The 20,300-nt window shown below is 50.9% G+C and overlaps 1 protein-coding gene across 2 annotated transcripts in view; it reads right to left on the bottom strand.

Moving 5' to 3' along the window:
- FBLN2 (fibulin 2) overlaps positions 1-20,300 on the bottom strand; it is a 96,077-nt gene that overhangs the window by 52,945 nt on the left and 22,832 nt on the right. The window contains exon 2 of one of the 2 annotated variants that reach the window (XM_054575088.1): positions 10,265-11,620. In XM_054575088.1, coding sequence (XP_054431063.1) covers positions 10,265-11,561 — 1,297 coding nt within the window. In that variant the 5' untranslated portion in view covers positions 11,562-11,620. Of the gene's footprint in view, positions 1-10,264; positions 11,621-20,300 lie in introns of those variants that run through there. The other variant, XM_054575087.1, reaches the window with a different exon arrangement.

The raw sequence follows: 20,300 nt of genomic DNA, 5'->3' as shown, positions 1-20,300 counted from the left end.
CTTCACTGCCCTCAGTGACCTTAGGCAATTCACTTAACTTCCTTGTGCCTGTTATCCCATCTCTAAAATGAGCATAATGACAATCCCCTTCTTACAAGGGTGTCACAAGGCTTAATGCACCAATACACATCATGATAAGCACAGAGCCTGCTATGTAATAAATGCTCCCCCATGGAGTGCATCCCCTCCTCTGGTTTCTGGGAAGTCAGTCTCACGGACAGGCTATGGCGCTGAAGAGAAGGTCTCAGGACTTTGGCATCTGCCTACTCAGCTGACTGGAGCTAAAGCCTAGGGCAGAGAGGGAACAGCCAGGGAGAACCACTGCGCTACACAAATGCACGCAGCAGTGATACAGGTAGGGGTGCCAGCGGGAGGTGAGCAGGTGGACATCCCCCACCCAGCCCCACAAGGTCTTGTTCCTTTGCTTTTCCGCTAGAGGGACTGCTCCTGGCCACCAGAAAAGGTACACATCTGTTCACGTAAATAAAAACACAAATCCATCCTCTCACCTCCCAGAGTACAGTGGTCCTCTGGCAGGGAATAAAGGGAACTCATAGTACCCAGCAGCCACTCTGTGCTAACATTCTCTCTCCTATTCCTCTCAGTAATCCCGGGGGGTAGGAGGGTGGTAAGAGATTACTCTCTCATTTTACAGATTTAGAAACTGAGGCTCAGAGAAGGTGACTCGATTTTGTCTACAGTCACACAGCCAGCGGAGGCAGGACTCATACCCAAGGATATAGCCTCTGAGGGCCTATTTGGCTCATTCCCCGGCATGACTCAGGTCCTTGCCCCTTTTCCCAATGTGGAGTCCATGTAGTAGACAAGGAGGTCCCAGGACATCCCCAGCCCACAAAATGCTGAACTCAGTCAGATGGAAGCCTCCTCCTTGAAGCGTCAGACACTCAGGACAAAGGACCACATGGCCACATAACCCTGGCCCAGCTTCAATGAAAGAGGTGTGAATCAGCAGATAATACTGCCACTGCTGCCCACTGCCTGCAGGGAAGCCCGCAGCACACACCTGAGCTCCCATTCACTGAGGCGCCCAGAATGCTGGAAGGCTAAGGGCGCAGGACGCCAAAGGAGCGTGGTTCACCCTAGGAGAACTGCATCTGCTGCCTCAGGCTTGGCGTGTGAACAGGAAGCAGCTTCCCAGCAGCGCTCCCAGGTCTGAAATCATAGCACCGAGGACACCAGCTACAAGTGGGGCCTGACTTTGCCCAGCACCTGGTGCTCAACACCAGCTTTCTTCCAATTGAGAACACAGCTCTAGGAGAGAGCTCTCAGTAAATCCATCATACAATGAGAAAACTGAGGCCCAGAGCCGTGAAGCAATTTGCCTAAGGTCACACAACTAGTGAGGGACAGAGCCAGCCTCAAACCTGGGGAGTCTTGTACCAAGTCTACCTAAGCAGGAAATCCAGAGATAGCTAAAGCATAGGTTGACCTGGGTCTGGAGCTGGGCCCACCATTTACTTGCTGCTGGGCCATGGGCCAGTCACATGTCTCCCACAGGTAGGAAAGGACTCACTGTAATGACATTTGGGGACTACGTGAAATGAGGTATATGGGACACCTAGCCCAGGACATGGGGTGCATTTCACTGCACTCACTGCCCTGATTCTGGCTGGTAATAGGATGTAACAAAAGCAACAGTTCTGTTAGTTCCAAACCTAGACCCATGAATCCTTATGTGCTTCTAATGTTTCACCTGGGGCCCTGTTTCCAGAAGGAGAACAAGCCGGGGCTAACCCACTGGAAGTTGAGAGAGCACCAGGAGCAGAGATGAGCCATCCCAGACCAGCCAGCCCCAGCTGAAATCAGCTGCACCTGGCCTGTGGACTTGGGAACAATGCTAAACATTTACAGCGTGTGTTACAGAAGTTCTATGGTGGTCTGCCACTTGCATTACTATGGCAGTAAACAGATTGCCCATATCATGGCCATGGTGTGTCCCCAACAGGAAGGACTCTCAGTTTAGTGATAGTAGCAGAAAGACCCCACTGCAGCCTCACGCAGTATTAGCGGGAGAGAGGCCAGACTTGCCGGGGAGCCCTTGATCAAGGCAAGGGGAGAGGAAAGCACACGTGTCAACTACAGTTACTGCAAGACACATAGGTTGGCCATCCCAAGGTTGGCCAACTTGTGAACATTTTATAGCACCTTGCTCAATTCTCTCCTTAGTGCTTTTCATCATCTAACCATAGATTTTACATATTCATGTGATTGATTGTGTGTCCCCTATACACACAGTGGAAGCTCTGTGAGGGATGGGAAGTTCATCTGTTTTCATCACTGCTGTATTCCCAGCACCTGGAACAGTATGGCAGGCACTCAAATATTTATTGAGTAAATAAATTGGGGAATAGGCATTCTCATACATTGCAGGTGTAAATAAAAATAGTACACCATCAAGGGAGGACAAGTTGACAACATCTACCAGGATAATAAACATACATTCTGTGTCTTCTAAAACTGAACACATACCAGTCAACACTTTCCAAAAGAAATGCGTGTGGCTGGCCATCTGAGCAGGTGCACGGCAACACTGTTCCTAATGACCTCAGACTGGAATCAACTTCAAGGTCCCTCGACTGGAGCATCACCAACCACACTGGGCCAGTCCATACAGTGGGGCATTTCTCAGTAATAAAAAGGGCTGACTTGAGACACACAACTCGGTACACCTTAGAAATGCTATGTAAGTGAAAGAAGCCAGGCACCAAAGAGAACCATCTACATGGCCCCATTTATGAAAGTCTGACAGCTGGACTGTTAGAAGGCAGGACAGTAGTTCCAGGGGATGGTCACTGACAGGTGACCTGGGCTATCTAATGATGTTTCATGATCTGAATTATGGTTACATAGGTGTGTTCATTTGTGAAAATGTATGATTTTTACAAAATTAAAATAAAGGCAGGCATATGCACGTTGACTGCTGGGTACGGCATAAAGATGTTCACTGAAGCATTGTTTTTTAATGACAAAAGGCTGAAAACAATCTGAGGGTGCATCACTAGAGACTGGTAAACAAAAGGTAAACCATGCACACAGTGGAGCACTAGCCAGCAGGGAACTCTGCGCATACTGACACGGAAAAGCTCCAAGATATGGTAACTGAAAAAAAAAAGCACAGGACAGAACACTGCATAACATGCTACTATTTGTGAAAAATATATGCACACCCTACATTACTTTAGTCAAATTGACCACTGGTGCCCAAGAGTGAACCTGGGCCCTGGAAAGGCCCTGAGACCTTTTCAAGGAGGCATTTTCACAACAACACTATTTAGTTGCCTTCTTCATTACTGTTTCTCCCTCAGGTATTCAGGACTTCCTTATGACAATGTGATAATGTCACACTTTGATGGCTAATGGAATCTGTGCTTGTTTTTCTGTGTTTGCTAGAATTTTCTAAAATAAGCTCATGAAAAGATGGTCACTATTGTTAGTCACCTGGAAAATGCAAATCAAAACTACAGTGAGAAACCACCTCACAGCAATTAGACTGGCTATACTCAACAAGACAGAAAATAACAAGTGTTGGCAAGGATGTAGAGAAACTGGAACCCTCGTACATTATTAGTGTGAAAGCAGAATGGTGCAGCCACTTCAGAAAACAGTTTGGCAGTTCATCTAACGGTTAAACATAGAATTAACATATAATCCAGCAATTCTACTCCTAGGGATACTCCAAATAGAAATTAAAATATATGTCCTCACAAAAATATGTATGTGAATATTAACAGCTGCTATGTTTACAATAGATAAAAGGTCAAACACAGTGGCCATCAATGGATGAGAAGATAAAAAGAATGTGGTCCATCCACACAATGGAATGTTACTCAGTCACAAAAAGGGATCAAGTACTTGAAGTACTGACATCTGCCATTATATGGATGGACCTTTAAAGCATTATGCTAAGTGACAGAAGATGGTCTCCAAGGTCCAGGAATGTCCAGTATATGCAAATCCATAGAAACAGACGGTAGGTTGATGTTTGCTGGGGGCTTGGAGAAGGAAGAAATGGGAAGTGGCTGCTATAAAGTGTGGGGTTTCTTTTTTGATGATGAAAATGTTCTAAAAATAGGCTCTGGTGATATTTGCACAACTGTGCTAAAAATTATTGACAATTAAATAGGGGGACTTTATGGTACATGTATAATATCTCAATACAGCTATTTTGGAAAAGATAAAGAAAACATAATTTTTTTAAAAGATTTTATTCATTCATTTTTAGACAGAGGGGAAGGAAGGGAGAAAGAGAGGGAGAGAAACATCAATATGTGGTTGCCTCTCACGTGCCCCCTGCTGGGGACCTGTCCTGCAACCCAGGCATGTGCCCTGACAGGGGATTGAATCAGCACTCAATCTACTGAGCCACACCAGCCAGGGCAGAAAACATAGCTTTGAAAGTTAAAATAAAGAAACCTACCAAAGGCCTAGCCTTGGCCCCAGACCCTCATGATGGGGAGCACTGTTTGCTCCAGGTGGCTGGCACAAGTCCTGCGCTCTGGGAGGCAAATGCAGGGAGGGCTTGGCTACAGTCAGCATAGACCCACTGCTGCTCCCAGGTCCCCTACGGGAACCAAGAACCCACCCCCTCTACTGGGACACTGGGGCCCCCTGGTTTAGCCATACTGTGACCTCCAGAAAAGCCCCTTCCCCTCTCGGGATGCCAGTGTCTGTTCCATAAAATAGTATGACCACACTGATTTTCTCAAGGTTGCCACAGGGTGAAACGCTATGCTCCGACAGGTGCCCTAGCAGAAGACCCAACTCAGCTGTCAACCAGGGCTGGGCAGGCAATAAAATCGAGGCAAGCTGGCCCACCGAAGTGCATAGCACCCGCCCAGTCTGAATGGCCTCTTCTGAGCTTCCCTGATGGCCAGCCTATGGCACATGGGCCTAGCGTGCTCACAATTGCCAATTTTCAACAAAAGCCACAAAGCTGAATTTTATGTGACGTGTTCCAATTTCTAAATGTCGTACACAATTCTAATGTTTACAAACATGCTTTGCAGAAAGAAGCTAGCAGGTGGACAGATGAGAGGTACGTGCACAATTTTAGCAGGGCAACAGGCAGAGATAGGGCCATGGCCTCGCTCTCCCTCCACACAGTCCACAGGGTAACCCCCTCCCCAGCCTACCCCAGGAGCCTTGAGTTCTTGTGAGAGTGATTCTTTTGTATTGGACACAGGCTCAGGTGTGTAGGACCCTAGCCTGGCTCCCTCAGATCCCACGCAAGCTTAATCTTCCACAGGCCAATACTCAAGAGGAGAGGGCACAGGAGGGGTCCTCTGGGGAACAGTCTAGGTGAGTTCCTCTCCTACTGCCTGGAGCCACAGCCTGGTGATTGTGGGGGGCCTTGGAGACCCACCAACATTGGAAGGCCTGGTGCTGGCTCCTGAGGGCTGCACGGTGAAGAAGGGACAGCCCTGCTCCTACAGCCTCCTCCCTGCACCCAGCGGGGTGCTGCACAGCACAGATAAGGTAACACCACCTCCTGCAGCTCCCCACAAAGGCCCCAATCTTTATCCCACGATAAGCGCCTCACCCTGGGCCTGGCCCCTGCCCCTCTCAGCTGCCTCCCATATCAGTTACACAGCCTTCTTCCAACCCAGTTCATTCTCTCAGGCAGCAAGGCCTTCGCACATGCTGTGTCCTCTGTCTGGTTCCCTCTCTTCTCTTTTCTCTTCTCTCCTATCTCTTCTCTCTGCTTCCAACCCATCAATCAGTCAACAACACCTGCTCAAACATCACTTCCCCTGGGAAGCGCTCCCTAATCTCCAGAAGGAGCCAGACCCCACCCCCCAAAACACACACACACACACACACACACACACGAGCTCACAGGGCACAGATACTTCACACCCCATGACTAGTGGGTTCTTTACATCCCCATAAACCATAAGCTTCTGGGGGCAAAGGCGATATGAATTTTACTCAACACTACACATTTTTCATCTGTCACAGCCTGTGTATGCACTGGCACTCAGGAATGACTGTCAGGGATGAAGACATGAAGACATGAAGACATGGGAGGGAAACCTGGATCTACCCCTTCCTACACAAGTGTCTGTGGGTAAGTGGCCTGAATCCCCTCTATAAACTATGGCAGTGGTTATGAGGATTAAAGGGGTTAATAATCAAAGTGGACTTAAAACGGTGCCTGGCACAGACATAAGCACTATACGGTGTCTGCAATTAATATAGTTATTTGAATTTAAATAGCTTCATTGTTAACCTGATTGTCAAAGCACTCAGAGACCCCTGCCCTGCAGAGTCTGACTGAGTGAGGCCCTGAGGAAGGGGCCTCTTTCCTGACACATTCCTGGGGCCCGCAGAGGCTGTGCTGAGCCTTTTCCAGGAGAGGGGCTGCCTCCAACCGCTCAGGGAACCTCTGACTTTCTGAGGGCTGCCCTGCCCCAGGGTTCCCTCCCTGTGGTATAGACGGGATGCAGGGTTTGGGGATAGGATGCTTGCCAACCCTTCCATTGTGCCAGCCCAGCAGTAGAAGCTCCTCTCACAAAGCCCCCTGAATGACAACAGGCATCATACCCCTCTGCCTGGTCCACAGAGCCAGGCATGTGGCTTCCATTAGGCCACATCTGGACATGCTCAGAGGCAGTCTGGATCCCTGACAGGGTTCCGGCTCAAAGACAGGAACCCCTCCTTCCCCCTACCCCTGCCACAGCCAGGCCTGGGGCAATGGCTGGAAAACTCCTTCTCCAGGCCCCAGGGCTGCCATGGCAACATGGCTGGGGGTCATATCTGGCTCCATGGCGCACCTCTCAGCAGGCCCATAGGCAAGCAGGGCAAAGCAGCTTCTCCTCACAGAGGGCTCTTCTATCACTGGGGACACCCCCCCACCCCGAGACCTCCCCTGCAATAGCAGCCAGGGGCCTCTTAGGCGCCTGACTCAGGCTCTCATCAGGCCTCCCATGCCCCCATACCTGCCTTGTTGCATGCAGTCAGTTGTGACCACGAACAAATCCGTGTGTTCATCCAGTTAATGCTCTCCTCCCTGATGAAACCCCAAAAGGAGAGAGGCTGTGCCTACCTTTTTCACTGGCACAACTCCGACACAGACAGGTACGCCCTAAATATTTGTTGAAGAAGTGAGCGGACTAAAAAATGGATAGTGAGTTATAATGGCTAATATTGTAACTGCTCAGCAAGTACTAAGTTCCCTGCCAAGCACTGGACATGAATTAGCTCATTCAATCCTCAAAACAGCCCCATGAAGCAAGAACTTCTCTGCTGCTTACAGATGAAGAAACTGTGGCACAAAAAAAGGTAAGCCATTTGCCTAAGTTACACAGGTACTGGGTGGACACTGAGTGAGTAGGAGGGCAAAAGTATATGTGGGTGGTGGATGGCAGGCCAGCCTTTGTGTATATGGCCAGGACCAAGGTCCTGGTTCCCATTTAAAACCACCTACTCCACCCTTCCCCCACCCCTACACCAACCTCCTATACCTTCCTTTCCCCAGCACACCAAAAGCTGCATGCCCTGATAATTCTCATCTCTGGGCCTTGTATGTGTGGGGCCTTCTGCCAGAATAGCCTTCAGACAAGAAAAGGGGCACTAAATCAGAGACCCCTACCCCTAACCAGCCCTCGTCAAAGGCCACACTCCAAAATCCATTGAGAAACCCGGGGCAGAAAAAGAAAAACAAAAACCAGAATCCTAAGAACAAAGCAATTCTCCAGAATTCCAAAAGCCAGAACCACAGAGAGGCCTCTGACAGCAAGAGGTGGGGTTGGGGGTGGGGGCTGTGTCTATTTTGGAAACCCTGGAGGCTGCAGCCCAAACATATTGTATGTGCCATGCTCTGGAGCCAAGCCTACAGCCTTTTCTGGGCACACATGCACTTCATTACAGCCCCCACCTCATCCCACACTTACTCCTCACTTCCCACAGGCTCTGGGCTCAGCAGGAAGGAGCCCCTGGAAGCACAATGCCCTGGTCCTAGTGCACCACCTCCCATTCTGTGACCTAGAGCCACCAGACACACCTCTCTGACCTTAAAATGAAAAAAAAACTTACCCCTCTGGCTTGTGGGGAGGATCAAGTCACAGAAACAGGGCCTGGCACCCAATAGGTGCTCTGTGAATTCTGTGCCCCACCCCTGGTAAGCAGGCTGGATGCAGAGGTATCTGGGCTTGCAGACCATCTGGCCTACAGGCCAGGAGGAGCATACAGTTTCACCCATCATTGCATGTGCACAGGCTTTGCACACAGTTGATGCCCATCAAGGCCTATAGCACTTGATAGATGGGAAAATGGAGCCCAGGGCAGCTAAGAGACTTGCCCAAGGCCACACAGCTGTGGGCAGCATGGTGGGCCAATGGGAATGCTGCAGAAATCCCAGAGCCCCTCTTGCCCCCTCCTCCAAAAAGCCTTCCCAGGTACCTCCTAGGGATCCCTCCCTCACAGCCCCCAGCCTGTGAACTAGGACCATAGTGGTCCATTCCTATGTACCCAGGGCCCACCAGGACCTGCTAATAATTTATACCTAATGAAGGTTTGATGAATGATATGGGACTGAACAAGACACAGACTCCCAGCTGTGGGGAGAGATCTCTAAACTGTAAGTCCTGAGAATACCCTCAGAAGGGAGACAGAAAGAAAATGGAGCTGGGGGGTGCGGGGAGGGTCAGACAAAACACAAAGATTCCAGGAAGGTTTCCTAAAGGAGGTGCTGCCTGTGCTAGCTGGAAACAGCGTGAACACCTGTGTGGATGATGCTACAGGGTTCATGGGATGGCAGGGCGACTAGGATGAGAAGGGATAACTGAGAGAGGAATGGCCCTAGAGCCTCTACTGATTCACTCAGCCATTCTCCCAACATCTATAGAGTACCAACTGTATGGCACGCCCTGATGGAGGCTCTGTGCACATCAGAAAAGATGACAGATGTGGTCCCTCTGATCATGGCATGCACCTTCTACTAGGGGAAATACAGCACAATAAGAGGAAGGAGTGGTGTTCTTTCAGTTGGGTGCCCAGGGGAAGCCTCTCTGGGGAGGTGACCTTGAACTGAATGGAAGAGAGCTGAACGGAGGAAAGAAGTGAGACACTTGGCCCCCTGGAAGAGTATTTCAGGAAGAGGAAGTGACAAATGCAAAGGCCCCAGGGCTGTCAAGGTGCCTCATTAGGTCACTGGGGCTGAGCAGACTGGATGAGAGGGAGGGTTCTCATGAACTGGATGTTTCTCCCTCACCCCAGACTGGGGTGTGTTAAAACCCTAATCCCCAATGGGATGCTATTCGGAAATGAAGCTTTTGGGAGGTGATGAGGGTGGAGCCCTCATGATGGAATTAATGCCTCTCTGAGAAGAAATACCAAAGCGTTTATTCCTTCTCTGATGTTATATCAGATGAGATGTACCCTCACCTGCTCTGCCATGTGAGGACACAACAAGAAGCTGGCCACCTACAAACCAAGAAGTAGGTCTGCAGCAGATACCCAACCTTCATCTTGCTTTCCCAGCCCCCGGAACTGTGAGAAATAGTGTTTGTCATTTAAGCCACCCTGTCTATGGTATTCTTTGTTACAGCAGCACAGACAGACTAGACAAGGGTGAAGATGAGGCCCAGAAGTCACAGAGGCAGGCTGCGCAGAGCTGGTGGCCCCAAGAGGACCTTGGCTTCTACACTGAGTAGGATCGGAGCCAGGGCAGAGTACAGAGCAGAGGGATGAGAACAACTTTTGTGTTAACAGGACTGACTGGAAGAGGTGGCAAGCCTAGTAGTCCTGGACTCTCAAAAAGAGCCCCCATGAGAGACTGCATCCCTTTGGTTGTCCCCTCAGAGACCAGGATCCCAAACATGCCTGGAGGCCACTATCAGGAAGGATGTGAGAAGGCAGCTGCCCTCAGTCTGTGAAACTCCCCACTTCCTGCTGGGGCACTTTGGACCCTACCAGCCCCCACCTGCACCTAAGCAGAAACCTCCTCAGTGACTCCCCCGCACAGATGAGGGATGCCTAACTGGGCCCTCGACCACAGCCACACCATGCATGTAGCCCAGCACTGACTGCAACAGGGACCTCACTGCCACCCACCCACTCCATCCCCAGGAGCTGAGCCAGGGAGAAAACGACATCTAAAAGGCTTTTGCCCTAAAGTGTGGGGTCCCACAGACCCAGCGTCCCCTGCCCCAAGCAGCTGTGCAGAAACCTAGCACAATGATGGGGCCCCAGGCTGCCCTTCCCTGGACTGAGTGCCCCTGAAGGAATTAAGAAAGGGGCTTACCTTCAGGGTCACCTCTGGGAACAGAATGGACAGAGTTGGGGTCTGTGTCCTCCTCTGGCTGAAGACGGGACAGAACCGGTGGCTGCTTGGGCACTTCCTGGATGGGCAGGACCTGGGTGGTCTCGTGGGGAGGTGTGGTCAGGATGGTATGGCTGCTGGGCTTCGTTGGGTCTTCAGGAAAACTCGATGTGGCCTGAGACTGGAGGACACTGGCCGTGCTTGACCCTGGCACAGGGTCGGCTCCCTCCTGTCCAGTGCTTTGAGAGGTGGCCTGGGCATCTGGGATGAGGTTCTCTTTGGGCCCTGCTCCAGCATCTGTCCCCTCCTCTTGGACAGGGAGACTGGGCCTGGCTGGGCCTGTACTGGGAGGCCCATCAAGCCCCCTGAGGCCACCTGCTGCCAGCTGTTCCCTAACAACTATTTTTTCCCTCTCTTCTCCCCCTTCCCCTTGGCTATCCTCTGTCACTCTCCTGGCTTTGGCCTGCACAGGAGCTGGTGGACCCAGGGCAGCAGCTGCTGTTGGCCTAGGGAGGGCAGCCAGCCAGGGGGTGGCCTGGATGGCAGACAGAGGCTGGCTTCCACCTCCCAGAGTGGCTGGGCCCCCTGTGCCTGCCTGAAGCTCGCCCTCCATAGCTGCTGCCGCTTCTGCTTCTGCCACCTCCTGGTCATAGCTGTAGGGGTCTTCATAGTGTCGCTCAGAGTCACTCTCCTCAGTCTCTGAGAAGTTCCCGGTGGCACCAGTGGGCATGGCCTCGGCATCTCCATGACAACTGGGCAACTGGTAGCAGATGAGCTCACCACCGGTGTCAGGACAGTGGCAGGCCCGGCACGGTGGCAGGTGGACTGTGTGACCAGCAGCATACTTGCGGCCAGTGTGGATGCAGCCCACCTGGCCACACTGTGGGCAGCTGTCAGCTGCCACCACCGCCTCGATGCAGTTGGGTGGGAGCTCAGGGCACAGCATGAACTGGCAGCTAATCTTGCCACCACCTGGTGGGCAGGAACACTCGGTGCTGCCGAAGTCCACAAAGTAGGACTGGCCAGCGGGCACACGGCCGCGCACAAAGCCACCCTGCAGACAGTCATAGTATTGGTAGCCCTCACAGGCGCAGCCCTGCTGCACGCACGTGGCACAGCAGGCGCCAGGCTCCAGTGCCTCCTCGATGCAGTTCTCCAGCGGTGGGCACTCAACACCCGTGCAGTCCTGCTGTGGGGCTGCCACACCTGAACTTGCACCCAGGGCCAGGGCCAGGGTCAAGGCCAGCCAGGCTCTTACAGGCTCCCAGAGCAGCACCATGGTCCCACAGCAAGCCCAGGTGCCACCTTGAGCCAAAAGGTCCCCTCTCCTGCGAGGCCCTGGGGAAATTGGAAAGGACACCTGTCAGCACCATACAGGGCCCATACACGAAAACTCATGTACCCCACCAGGCACACATACCAACACATGCACACAGCTGGACACAGCCTCAGCCTCCTTCATTCACATGTGTGCACTCATTCCCATACCCCCATACACGCACTCCTGGTCACTTGTGTTTGGATGCACAGAGACTCTGCCACATGTGTGAAAGAGTCACAGACAGTTACTCAGGCACCATAGGTGCTGTTGTCCAGAGTACAACATGGCCCCACTCAAGGCAACTGACCTGCCCCAGCTGCTTTCTGACACTCGGCCTCTGAGTGCGACCCTCCTGCCCAGTCACACACACACTCAAACTCATGCCTGTACTCACTCACCAGGGCACACATCCAGCAGCCTAGGGCACCCTGAACTCTCACACCCTCTGTGACAGGCACCTGTGGTTGCTCACAGGCCAGTCCCAATCCTCACACACAGTTACACACACCGTCTCACCTTCAGCCTCAGGACACCAGGGAGGTCTCACACACATAGTCCCACACATGCATGCGCACACACATAACCACCCAAACAATTTCCCTCCCCCAAAGTTTGTTCCATCCTGACTGCCCCAAGGCCTGTGACTAACTCTCAAAGGATATGGTCGGGTAGATGCTGGGGGGCGACAGGCTCCCTTCCAGGCCTTGGAACAGACAGACAGCCCCCCTGCCACAGCCCTGGGCAGACCTCAGGGCTCAGAAACACTCTCAAAGAGACCCCCTTGCACTGTAAGTTTAGCCATAGGGGACACTCCCACCAACCTCCTCAGCTGCCCCAGCAAAGGTTATCACCATTTCCAGAATTATCCTCAACACCCACTGCCTCTATGCCCCCATCCCCCACCCCCACCCATGCACCTCTCAAGTACTACAACTCCAGGAACAGCTCTCCACCCTCTGCCCCCTCTCTCCAGCCCTGGGACACCTCCATCTCCTGCCGTTCCCGACTCCTGGCCACTGCTGCCCCTTCTCTGCAAAGCCAGTGCTATCTCAGAACAGCTAACCTGACACACCAGAGGCCCCAAACCAGTCCCCTGTGTCAGGCTGCCAGCAAGGAAAGGTCCGGGTACCCTAAGGGGGCTGTCTGACCCTCCCCTCTGGAAGGCCCTCACATGACACTCTCGCAGGGCCCTCTCTTTCCATAGCCCCTCCATGCCATCCTCTACAGGCCACTCGAGTGCCACCTTTTCACCAGTCCTCATCCTCCCCCACTGCTACCCCTTGCAAAAGTCACTGGTTCCCACAGCCAATCGTGGCTCTGGGGCCAGGGTGTCCCCACCGAGGCTGCATGCTCCTGGGTCACAGACAGAAGGCTCCTTCTCCACCTACTCCCAGCCCCCAACCCAGGGCTACTGTTTATAGTCACTTTGCTAAAATGACCCAATTTTTTGAGAAAGGGACAAAAAGACAATGAAGTGACATCTCTAGTATTTCAAGTGTTTGTCATTTCAAACCTAAAAATAACAACAAAAACTTCTTAAAAGTTTCTGGCAAAAAAAGAGAAAGAAAGCAGGGGACAGAATCACTGCTATTTCTAGAGGAAGTGATCACAAGCTTCCCGTCTCCTGGCTGAACCTAGATCAGGGGCAGGCAAGCATGACCTGACAGCACAGGACCTGAGTCTGGTGGGGCAGTGACAGGGCCACAGCCACTTAACGCCCAGGCACAGCAGATAAAGGACATCTGCCTCTGCCAGCCACTCAGCCAGCACTGACTGAGCAGGTCCTCTGTGCCAGGGATCCTTCTAGAGCTGGGAGTTTAGTAGCAAAAGACACCTCCTGTCCGTTCTGCTAGCACTGACCCTCTGATGCAAAGAGGCAGGTCATAAACCCACAGTAATTCAGTGGGTTTCTGAATGTAATAAGTACAATGAGGAAATAAATGAAATAGGAAGTGGCTGGGGGGTACAGAAAAGCAAATATTAGCCAGGGTGGTCAAGCAAGTCTTCCCTAAGGAAATGGCATTTGAGCTGCTGAGACCTGAGTGAATCAATGAAGACAGCCATGTGAATGTCTGGAGGCAAAGTAGGTCAGGCAACAGGAATAGCAGATGCAAAGGGCCTAGTGCAGAACCAGTAGGAAGGAGGTAAGGAATAGCAGTAGGCCACCACTGCTGAGCAAAATGAGCAAGGGTGAGTGTGGTAACGACTAGATCAAGCAGGGCTTCAGGCTACAGGAAGGGCTTCTAGCTATGGGAAGGGCTTCTGGAAGCCCTGGGCCTGGAATGACTTGACAGGACTCTATTAAGGGCCGCTGAGTTGAAAGCAGGGGAGCCAGGCAAGAACAGAGAGGCCAGGGAGGCAAGTGATAGGAGGCAGGAGAGGACAGTGCACAGGGGAATATTCTGAAGGTAGAGTCAACAGAATTTGCTGCTAGACTCCATGGGTGTGACTGCAGAGTTGTCCAGGATGAGCCCAGGTTTTGGCTAGAGCGCCTGGAAGTATGGAGCTGCCGCTTCCTGAGGCAGGGAAGGCTGTGGAAGGAGGGCCATGGACCTACAGGAGAGACTGCAGCCCAGTGTGGTCAGTACTGAGTTTGAGAAACGCAGGGATCATCCAAGTGAAGATGGTGAGAATGTCACCAGGGACAGGAGTCTGTACCTGGGCCAGTGATGTAGGGGAGTCACTGGACACCAACAGGTAACACACACATTCTCCCAAGCTGAGAGGCCACTTCAGGAGGGTGAAGGGCTCCATAAAGCCAGCCTGATTAAGAATCAGTCACCAGGAGAGCTGGGGCCTATACCCTCAGTGACAAAATCAATCTACATGGAGATGGGGCAGGGGGACACAAAGGCCCTCGAGTCAATGCTCAACAGTGTCATTTAAGAAAAAAAAAAACATTTGCAGTCTAAGACCTAAACCCTTCCCCCAACCTCCATCTGCCTTTCCACTCGTCACACATTCACATGAACACATTCTAGGAGGGAAATACTCCCACCGGACGTTGGCAGGCTCCTCCCACAGGACCTTTGTTTGTTTCCCTCCAGGCCTGCTATACCCACCCACTCACCCCACCTGCATTCTCCTGCAAGTCAGCCCCCTAGTTCTGCTCACCCTCTTGGCCCCCACAGTGGAATGGCCCTTGGACCTCACCCCCAAGCATCACATTCTGCCCACTCACAGCTGATTCCATATCTTGGGTTCATCCATCACCTCCACTCCAGAGAAATGATAAAGGACATTAGGCCCTGACTTTGTGTTTTCCTCATTTGCTGTGCAAACCTAAGTAAGGCTCTTGCCCTCTCTGAGTCTTGGCTCTGCATCTGTATACAGTGAAGAGGTTCTACCACACCTTCGGTCATGGCCAGGGATCCACAGACATTTTCTGGCCCATAACTGCATTTGTTTATCCCACGTGTTGGGTTTTTAGTTTTAAATTAGTTACTAGTATTTACAAATTGGAAGTGTTCACAGGAAAATTCAGGTTTCTAACTCTTCTTAAACACCACTGAGGCCTGGCTACCCTAAGATGTCACACAGGGCACGGGGCTCTCAATTCCCCCTGGAGACTATAGGACCTTTCCACTCACTCACATGTGGCTGGGTATGTTTGAACACAGGCTCACCTCTGAACTGGGAACCCCACGGTCATTCCCACTGTGGCCTCAAGCTGGGAGAATGGAGGTCTGGAACGCCTGCGTGGTGCTCAGAGCCCCCTGATGCTATATGAAGGTTGTGTGCCCGTCCATGAAGGATATGGGACCAGCTGGGATGTATCTGAGGGAGTTGGCCCAGTGGGGAAGGGCCAGCCCCTATAGGTGGCTCACCTGGAGTAGAGTTAGCCTCAAGAGGCCCTGGTACATCTCTACAACTGCTCTGGATGGTTCATGGGCCCATCAGTGTGTACGGGGTTGGGGGAGGTGGGGGAGGCGCATTCCCAAGGCGAGAGCTCAGCAGGACCATGGAGAGAAAAAGAATATCTCCCACAGGCTCTGCCCTGTACCCATCGACTGAAAAGCTGGATAATACATTTACATTAATAATAACATGATTATAATTTAAGATGATGATTATTATGCCGCTGACTTAAACGATCAACACACATGCAAACAGCCCACATGAGCAGTATGTGATGTCAGTTCTCGTGCCCTGTGAGCTACCTGAAGACAACTGCACCAGGTCCATACACCCACGGTGGTCACTGGGTATGTCTCTGTTGGTAGGAGGTGATGAGACAGCAGTAGGCCACCATGCTGGTACCTGTCCCCAAATCCACTCCCCGCCCTTCTCCACTCTGCTCTCCACTGAGGAGGCTGACAGCCTCAGAATGTGTCCCCAGGTTCCCACATCCTCCAAAGGCAGACCCTAAGAGATCAGAGGATGGGAGAGAGAGGTTGGGGTGCTCATTTCCCACCCTGACCTGCTTTACCACCTGGGCAGAGGTTTGGTGGTGGCTATCCCCGCTCCCCCATGGCCATAGCTTCTACTGGGTGACCCTGCTGGGTTCTAAGACCTACCTCTCCACCACCCCTGCAGACCCAAGGTGCTAAAGGCTCCCCACCCACCCATCATTGCTACTCCAAGAGCTGGCTGATGCTCTGTAGATTCCCCCAACCCTGCTCACACCTGTCCTAGGTCTCTTCATTAACCACTCCTCCTCTAAATCCAGTGTGGACCCTGAGAAAGAAGGTATTGACTAAAAAGGACTTTTGGTGGCTTAACTGGGCTCAAATTAAAAAAAAAAAGAAAACATAGCCTACCAGCCATTTCTGCACAGGGGCCTCTCACACACAAACCACATATTGGAGAGAAGCCTGCACTGAACTACCTGCCTGCACGGTGTTTCTGCCATCTGCGCCAGTCCTTACAAAGGAGTTCCTGGAATCCTATTTCAACCATTAGGACTGAGGCTTTCCCCATCCAGTTAGAGCTGCACAGCTATATCCCCATCAGCATTTTCACCAAACAATACCATTCAAACTGTGATTATTTGGAGTCCTCATTTGCATGAGGACGGACCATTCAGGAACCAGGGCAGGGACTTCTCTCTATATAAGTCAGCTCTTCTCTGGCCCAGGATAGCACTTTCCCTTTCCACCAAAGACTGAAGACTGTCTTTTCTGGGCTGCCTAGCCAAATGAGGGCCTTGCCCCAGGGCTTCTTCATGGCACACTGTTCCACAGCTGTGCCATATTCGAACTGAGCTGTAACACTATTGAGCTGTTTTCACAGCTGCAGCCATGTTGTATCACAACTGAAGTGTCCGCACTGAATAAAGTCTCCTTTACCGCACCCCATATTGGGGATTTCTGATGGCATTAAATTGGCACCAATGGCCAACAGCTGACACCCGTGATAGGCTCCCATTTCCTGCTGGGACCCTGATAGGCACACCCCCAAGAGGACCCCACAGAACTCAAAGCCAATGATTGATTCCGTGTACACAGAGCAACATGGATGGCCCTTAAAAACGGAACACTAAGTGGAAAAGGTAAGAAACAGAACAAGATAGTGAGCCCAATGCTATTACCATGAAACAGTCAGAGTGACAAGGGAGTCTCTGCCCACTGGCCAAGATGGTGGCAGGGGGAGGTTTTTACCTAGAAATAGGAATGGATAGGGAGCATGCAGGCCTGGAAAGCTAGAAAGATGAATAGATAGGGCCTGAGTGTGCCAAAAGCTAGAAAGATGAATGGATAGGGCCCCAAGAGTGCCAAAAACTAGAAAGATGAATGGATTAGGAAAAAAGCATTCCCCTCCCTATCCGTAAAAGAACTGCGGGCTTGAGCAGGAAGTCAAGATGGTCTTTGAAATGGGAGTCCACCATTGTTCCAGGTTGTGCCATACCTAAATAAAACCTCCTTTCTTTTGCACTAGCACCTGCCTCACAATTTTGGCTTTTGTGGTGGCAGGCAGCTGAACCTCCATTTTGTCTGGTTACAACAGCACTCAGGTCAATTACAGATGTACACACCCAAGGTAAAAATAAACAAACAAACAAACAAAAAAAAAACCACTTGCAAAACACAGGCAGTTAAACAGATCCACACAGAACAGAACTGGACATCTGCCTATAGTAGGGAAAGGAATGGCTTAGGAGCAGAGATAGTAGAATAAACTGACCAATAAAATAGGAGCAGTATAGAAGCAGTGTAAGAGTAGTACCATGCAGAGATGAAGATAACAGTGTGTTATAAGTGAAGAAGAGTAGCTAACCCAACCCTTAGCTCCTGAGGCACAGCTGAGAAAGCTGAAAGAAATCCCATACTGGACCCCTGTCAGGAACCACAACAGTCTGGGTGGGTGGAAGGGGGTGTTGTTCCTGCACCCAGCTGAGGCAGGGAAAGGGATGTAATACATCCAGCCAATCCATAGACTTCATTTGTCACTTTGCTGCAATTGGCTGAGGGATGGGACTGGAACTGCACCTAACTGATGAGACTCAGCGCTGTGACTGCTCCAGCTAAAGACTTGCAGAAGGCACACCAAGCCCCTCCATGAGGCCTGGCAGCCTCTATCTGGGTCTCTAAAAACACTGAGCCACTTGGGAAGATGTGGGACTACACTGCCAGAAAGACCACATGCTGGTCTGCTCCTTTTGGTTACTGGACTGTGCATGTGCAAGAGCCCATTTGGGAGCCCTTCTCTGTGAGGAGGCAGGTATGTCCCCAACTGATGCCATGTGAAGGAAGAGGGAGAAGGAAGGAGAAGGAGAAGGAGGAGGAGAAGAAGAAGGAGAAAGAAGAAGGAGGAAGAAGGAGGAAGAAGAAGGAGGAGGAAGAAGGAGGAAGGAAGAAGAAGGAAGAAGAAATAAGGAAGAAAGAAGAAGAAGAAGAAGAAGAAGAAGAAGAAGAAGAAGAAGAAGAAGAAAGAAAAAAGAAGAAGAAGAAGAAGGAAGAAGAAGAAGAAGAAGAAGAAGAAGAAGAAGAAGAAGAAAGAGAAGAAGAAAGAAAAGAAGAAGAGGGAAGAGGAAGAAGGAAGAAGGAAGAAGAAATAAGGAAGGAAGGAAGGAAGGAAGGAAGGAAGGAAGGAAGGAAGAAGAAGAAGAAGAAGAAGAAGAAGAAGAAGAAGAAGAAGAAGAAGAAGAAGAAGAAGAAAGAAAAGAAGAAGAAGGAAGAAGGAAGAAGAAGAAGAAGAAGAAAGAAAAGAAGAAGAGGGAAGAGGAAGAAGGAAGAAGGAGAAGAGGAAGGAAGAAGGAAGAAAGAGAAGAAGAAGAAGAAGAAGAAGAAGAAGAAGAACCTGGTCTAGCCTTGCCTAAATTCCTGAGCAAATTACATGACTATTGCTGTTTCAGCCTCCAAGTGTCAGGGTAGTTGGTTATGCAGTAACATGTAACCTGAACCACTGTGATCTAAGACAGCAATTAAAAGCAGATAATCCAGAAGAAGGACATTTCTACAGGACACATGTCCACCTCCTCAGTACACAGGAAAGCAAGGAGAGAAGCTGCTCTAGATTAGAACAGGCCTGGGATATAACCACAATGCATGTGGGATTCCTGATGAGACCCAGCATGAGGAACCAGTTGAGAGAGATGCCAGTGCTAAATGAGGGGCTCCAAGGATGGACTGAGGACCAAAGGATACCAAGGAACAGCCGATCATTCTGTGAGGTATGATGGCTGGCAAACACTGGGATTTTTTAAAAGGTTAATATTTTAAAAATCATCATGTCTATAATATGCTCTAACATACTTCAGCACGAAAAAAAGCCAAAGGCAATACATGCGAAAATATTAACAACTGTGAAGTACAGATGACAGGTGTCTGGGTGTCCTTTCTGGCCTTCTCTATTTTGGTTTGCCACTTTCCATGATAAAGAGCCACAAGGACAGTCAGTGTTTAGGTGGGAATGAAAGGTGGGGAGCCACCAACATAGAGTCTGGAGATGCATCCAGCCCTGTACAGAGTGTCTTTGACTCCCAAGCTAAAGATCTAGAGTGGGTTCAAGGCAAGAGCAAGTTGAGGTCTAGTCTGGGCTGCCACAGCTTTGGTCTTCGTTGATCAGCTCCCTGCTGTGCGTGGGGACAATGGGGTTTCTAATGTAGCTCGGGGCTAGGTTCTTAGGTTATAACTTGAACAAGGGCAAGACAGGACAGAGGAGGGCAGTACAACACTCTCAGTAAGGGTCTCTGACCAGGGAGTGGGTGCAGAGGAGTGGCTGATTGTGGAGACACACTGACTCTCCCACAGCCCCCCACCACAGGACATCTGAAGGCGGGAAGGGTTCAGGAGGGAAGTCTGTGGCACATCAGTGTCAGGTCTTCAGCATGCTGCTTAAACGCCAGCTACCTTTGCTCACCCTGGCTGTAAGCTCCTCTCTCTACCATCCTCAATGTTGTCCCCACTCCAAAAATAAAACACAAACACCCATCCCTACAGTAAGGTGATACCCCCTTTGATAAAGTAACCTCACACCCATCCATAGCAGGCCCCAGAAGAAAACTCTCTGGGCTGGCAAGGTCACCCTGATGCTGCCCAGAAGACCCTGGGGGACACAAATTCAGCGCCACAATTACCTAAAGTGGGGTCTCGCCTTACATGACTTCAAACCACAAGGTACAGAAATCCTTCCATTTACCAGTTCCCAGATCCTTCAGGCACTGACAGTCGGCTTGCCAGAACTAGCAAATAAAAATCACTGGAACTTTAGATAAATACTGCATAATTGTGTAGTGTATGTATGTCCTGTGCAATA

The sequence above is a fragment of the Pteronotus mesoamericanus genome, unplaced genomic scaffold, assembly GCF_021234165.1.
Source record: "Pteronotus mesoamericanus isolate MK-2021 breed Mesoamerican mustached bat unplaced genomic scaffold, CSHL_Meso_final contig_27, whole genome shotgun sequence".
NCBI lineage: Eukaryota > Metazoa > Chordata > Mammalia > Chiroptera > Mormoopidae > Pteronotus > Pteronotus mesoamericanus.
This window is presented reverse-complemented; position numbering and strand designations above follow the sequence as displayed.